The following is a 4,590-nucleotide window of genomic DNA, read 5'->3' as shown; positions in this document are numbered from 1 at the left end:
GAGAGCGAGTTTGAAAAAAAGAAAGCTCCAAAGGTTGTGTCATTAGAAAGAGGAGGGATGGGACTGGTGGGTGAAGGACAAAATAGATAAATGAGCTCTGTGAGGAAAAGCTTTGATGAGATGCAGCAGCCTGATGATGGAGATACACGAAGGACTAGAGCTCTGTTTTCCACAACTCCTCAACGATTCCTGCAGAAAGCCAACACTTGACTATTCCACAACTATGCTGCTGTATATTGTGATGTCATGCATCTCTCTGATCACTGCTGCTCTAAACCTTCTGGCCATCATCTCAGTCTCCCACTTCAGGCAGAGACCAACTTTTGAATTGAAATTACATTAAGGTTTAGATATATGAAAAGTGAGATTTGCATCATTGGAATTAGCAAAGAATACATTAAGTGAAACTAATAAATGTCTTTGGCTCAACCATGACTGTTAAGTTGTGTAAGGTTCATCGTGTCTTAATAAGGAAACAATTTCACTAAATACATTTTGACATAATTAACATATGACATAATCTCAACTATCTTATCACTATCATTTCGCTGCCCCACCTTGGGCATAGATAAACCTCAGCTGAAAGGTGAGGTTTATCTTTAGACTGTAATTTAATTTAGTGATGAGTTAAGTTAGTTTGGCACATTCTGTGTATTTTAAACAAGAATTGAATCATGCCTTACTAATAAATCATTTCTACTAATGGAATTTTCACTAAAAACAATGTAACATTTTTAATGTGTGTTATTTATTTTTTCTGTTACCCTGCAGGCAGCTTCGCACACCCAGCAACATACTCCTCCTCTCACTGGCTGTTTCAGACTTTCTCGTGGGTCTCCTGTTGATGCCGTTACGAATTTTAAAAAGCACCACCTGCTGGATACTTGGTGATTTTAATTGTTTTCTTTATTGGTGTCTGACTGGCAACATTACCTGTGCTTCAATAGGGAACATAGTTCTAATATCAGTCGACCGCTATGTGGCTATTTGTGACCCTTTACATTACTCCACCAGAATTACTGTGGCAAAAGTTAAACTCAGTGTTTGTCTGTGTTGGTTTTATGCTATTTCCAGCATTAGTCTTTATGCAAAAGACTACCTGATTGAACCAGGCAGGTATAATTCCTGTTATGGAGAGTGTGTCATTAATGATATTGCAAAGGACTATTGACCTTGTTTTATCCTTCATATTTCCAATTACTGTCATCATAGTTCTGTATATGAGAGTATTTGTGGTGGCTGTGTCTCAGGCTCATGCCATGCGCTCTCAGGTTACAGCTGTCACAATTCAGTGTTCTCTGAATCAAGAAAACAAATCAGAGTTGAAAGCAGCCAGGACACTTGGAGTTCTTGTAGTTGTGTTTCTACTGTGTTTCTGCCCATATTACTGTGTCTCTCTTATAAGGGAGGACTTTAGCTCAGTAGCTCCTGTAATGTTTGCATGCCTCAAACATTAATGATGACACCTTCAGTATTTCTCAGTTCCATTCTTTAATTCGCAGGCTTGCAGCGGCAACACAGTCTGCAGCGCTAACTTGTTCATCTACCGTTTTTCATTGTCCCTCTTTTCTATCCTCTCCTTCCGCCTAACATTCGACCTTTCAAAATAAAATCTCTGTAAACATCACAGCGCTCATTGTGATCAGTCTGTTCTTTTCAAACTCCTGTTTAAACCCAGTGATCTATGCCTTGTTCTATCCTTTTTTCATAAAAGCTTTGAAACTAATTGTCACTTTACAGATACTGCATTTGTTGTAGAATATGTAGACAGTAATTCATTGTGACAGGAATCAAACCCACTTTTACGCTTTTCACAAACTTTATTTCTTATTGTTACTGTTTACACACTGGTTGCAGCTTTGCAGCTCACAGCCACACACGCTAATAACAACAACAGTGAGGACCTAGTTCATTCTTTTAGTACAGGTGTGGCATGTTTACTCATGCCACTCAGGTGTGTCTGCCTCCCCACGCCACAGACCGCCACATTCATCTACATATTCTGTGGTCATAGTACAGGGTGGGCCATTTATATGGATACACCGTAATAAAATGGGAATGATTGGTGATATTAAAGTCCTGTTTGTGGCACATTAGTATATGTGAGGAGGCAAACTCCTCAAGATGGGTGGTGACAACTGCCCCACAACCACATAACGATGTCAGCCTGGAAGAGGAGTTTAAGCTCTTTGAGAAATAATTCTTTATTTCCATGAGATTCTTACTGACATGTATCTGGACCACAGTGAGGCTGTGAATGGGTGGATTAGATCAGTAGCCTTTAAGAATCCCAGGCGAATGAACCTGATTTCACACTTCATCCTCCCCCAACAACTGCTCTGGACTCCACACCATAGCATCCTGCCTCGTCTCTTGCCTCCAGCTGTTCATCTTTGCCACTACAGTATTACAACTCCTCACTAAACAGGTCCTTGCTGCTAAAGCCCTGAACCTCAATCACACTGTCATAGTGGTCCTGCTCGACAGCTGCTCTTGCTTTGTCAGAGGCTTCAGTAAAGCTTCTTTAAAGCCCGTTGCTGGTCAGGTTTATGTTGATGGTCAGCATATGCACATGGATAAGAGAGAGTTGGTTGCAGCCCACACTGCAAAATCTCCAGTGTTAAATTGACACTAGAAAGTGTCTATGTGTCTACTCTCCTGAGTGTTAAATTAACGCTTTTGACAGTGTTAGATTTCTAACAGTAACCCAGTCAGTGTTAAAGATTAACAATGACTAACACTGAGTAGTGCTGATTTTGTATCACTGGAAAATAACTAAAAATGCTGGTAACATTTCAGTGTTAGAAAAACAACACTGCTAATGTTAGTCATTGTTAATCTTTAATACTGACTAGGTTACTATTAGAAATCTAATACTGTCAAAAGTGTTAATTTAACACTCAAAAGAGTGGACAACTATAGACACTTTCTAGTGTCAATTTAACACTGGAGATTTTGCAGTGTTTCTTTTATCATCTGCATTGCTTCCTGTGCCCAAAAATAACCCACAGAGTGCTTGATCATCTTGCAGTCTCGGGTGGGATGCTGTAAAGTGTGCGTTCAGGCTGAGGCCACTGTCATTCAGTTCTTGACGACTGAAAGTGATCAGTACGTTGCTGGAGGACACAATAAAACAGAACCACAATCTGTTGATTGTGTATGAGGTTCTGTTGGTAGGGAAGAGAAGAAGGAGAGGTGAAGGGGGTGTGGAGGTGTGGCGAGATAAATCCCCTATGTGACAAGCAGCTCTGATCAGAGAGCTGCAGGAGCTGCAGCTGTATGATTTTGGAGATGCAGAAAGAAGCCGAGCTTTGTTTTCCACAACTCCTCAACAGCTCCTGCAGGAAGCCAACATTTCACTGGTCCAAAGCTGTGCTGCTGAACATTGTGCTGTGCTGCATCTCTCTGCTCACTGCTGCTCTAAACCTTCTCGTCATCATCTCAGTCTCTTACTTCAGGCAGAAATTAACTTCTCAGCTGAAATTGTAGTTTAAGTCTTAAAAACCAATGGAATTAGTGAAGACATTTTTACATTATTAATGTGTAATATATTCTTTTTTTTCTCTCCTTAGGCAGCTTCACACACCCACTAATATCCTCCTCCTTTCTCTGGCTGTCTCAGACTTTCTCACTGGTCTCCTTATGCTGCCACTAGAAATAATTAGAAACACGGCCTGCTGGGTACTTGGTGATCTTATGTGTTCTGTTTATACTTATCTGACAGCCGGTCTTTTCTGTGCTTCAACTTGGAACATAGTTCTCATTTCAGTTGACCGCTATGTAGCTATTTGTCACCCTCTTCATTACCCCACCAGAATTACCGTGGCAAGAGTCAAACTCTGTGTTTGTTTGTGTTGGTTTTGTTCAACCTTCTACGGCAGTCTTTTAACAAAGGATGTTCTAATTAAGCCGGCCAGGTATAATTCCTGTTATGGTGAGTGTGTGTTTGTCATTAATGATATTGCAGGGTTTATTGATCTTGTGTTATCTTTTATTTTTCCAGTATCTGTTATCATAGTTCTTTATATGAGAGTGTTTGTGGTGGCTGTGTCTCAAGCTCGTGCCATGCGCTCTCATGTTACAGCTGTCGCACTTCAGCGTTCAAGCAATCAAGCAAACAAATCTGAACTGAAAGCAGCCAGGAACCTTGGAGTTCTTGTAGTTGTGTTTCTACTGTGTTACCTTCCGTTTTACTGCTACTCTCTTATTGAAGTAAATGTGATCAATGACTCATCTACATTTTTTCTGATCATTGTGTTTTACTTTAACTCGTGTCTAAACCCACTGATGTATGCCCTTTTTTACTCTTGGTTTAGAAATGCTGTTAAACTTATTATCACTCTGCAGATTTTTAAGCATGACACTACTGAAGCAAACATGTTTTAAAAAGATAAGGAAATCCACTCTACTAACAATTGAAATCAATAAATCAATAAATTCAGAAATCTGAAAATGAAAATTTTGACCTTGTCACAAATGAGGAAATATAGAAAATGTCATTAAAGTATGATAGTGTTGCGACAATTTATTTTATTATTTCTTATTTTTATTTGATTATTTATATTATATGCCACTTCCGAGAAGGAAATT

At 39.5% G+C, this 4,590-nt stretch overlaps 1 protein-coding gene and 1 pseudogene across 1 annotated transcript; both read left to right on the top strand.

Annotated features, from left to right (window-relative positions):
- Positions 1–223: 223 nt before the first annotated feature.
- Positions 224–1,758, top strand: LOC102295476 (annotated as a pseudogene).
- Positions 1,759–3,291: 1,533 nt separating this feature from the next.
- LOC102295164 (trace amine-associated receptor 13c-like) lies at positions 3,292–4,386 on the top strand. Its single transcript, XM_005952267.3, has 2 exons — positions 3,292–3,458; positions 3,573–4,386. Exons 1-2 carry the CDS (start codon positions 3,292–3,294, stop codon positions 4,384–4,386), a joined length of 981 nt encoding a protein of 326 aa, XP_005952329.3.
- The last annotated feature ends 204 nt before the right edge of the window (positions 4,387–4,590 follow it).

Source organism: Haplochromis burtoni, unplaced genomic scaffold, assembly GCF_018398535.1.
Source record: "Haplochromis burtoni strain Fernald_Lab_line unplaced genomic scaffold, NCSU_Asbu1 Contig_1451, whole genome shotgun sequence".
In the NCBI taxonomy this organism is placed as follows: Eukaryota; Metazoa; Chordata; class Actinopteri; order Cichliformes; family Cichlidae; genus Haplochromis; species Haplochromis burtoni.
Note: the sequence above shows the minus strand (reverse complement) of the source record. Positions and strands in the feature narration are given on the sequence as shown.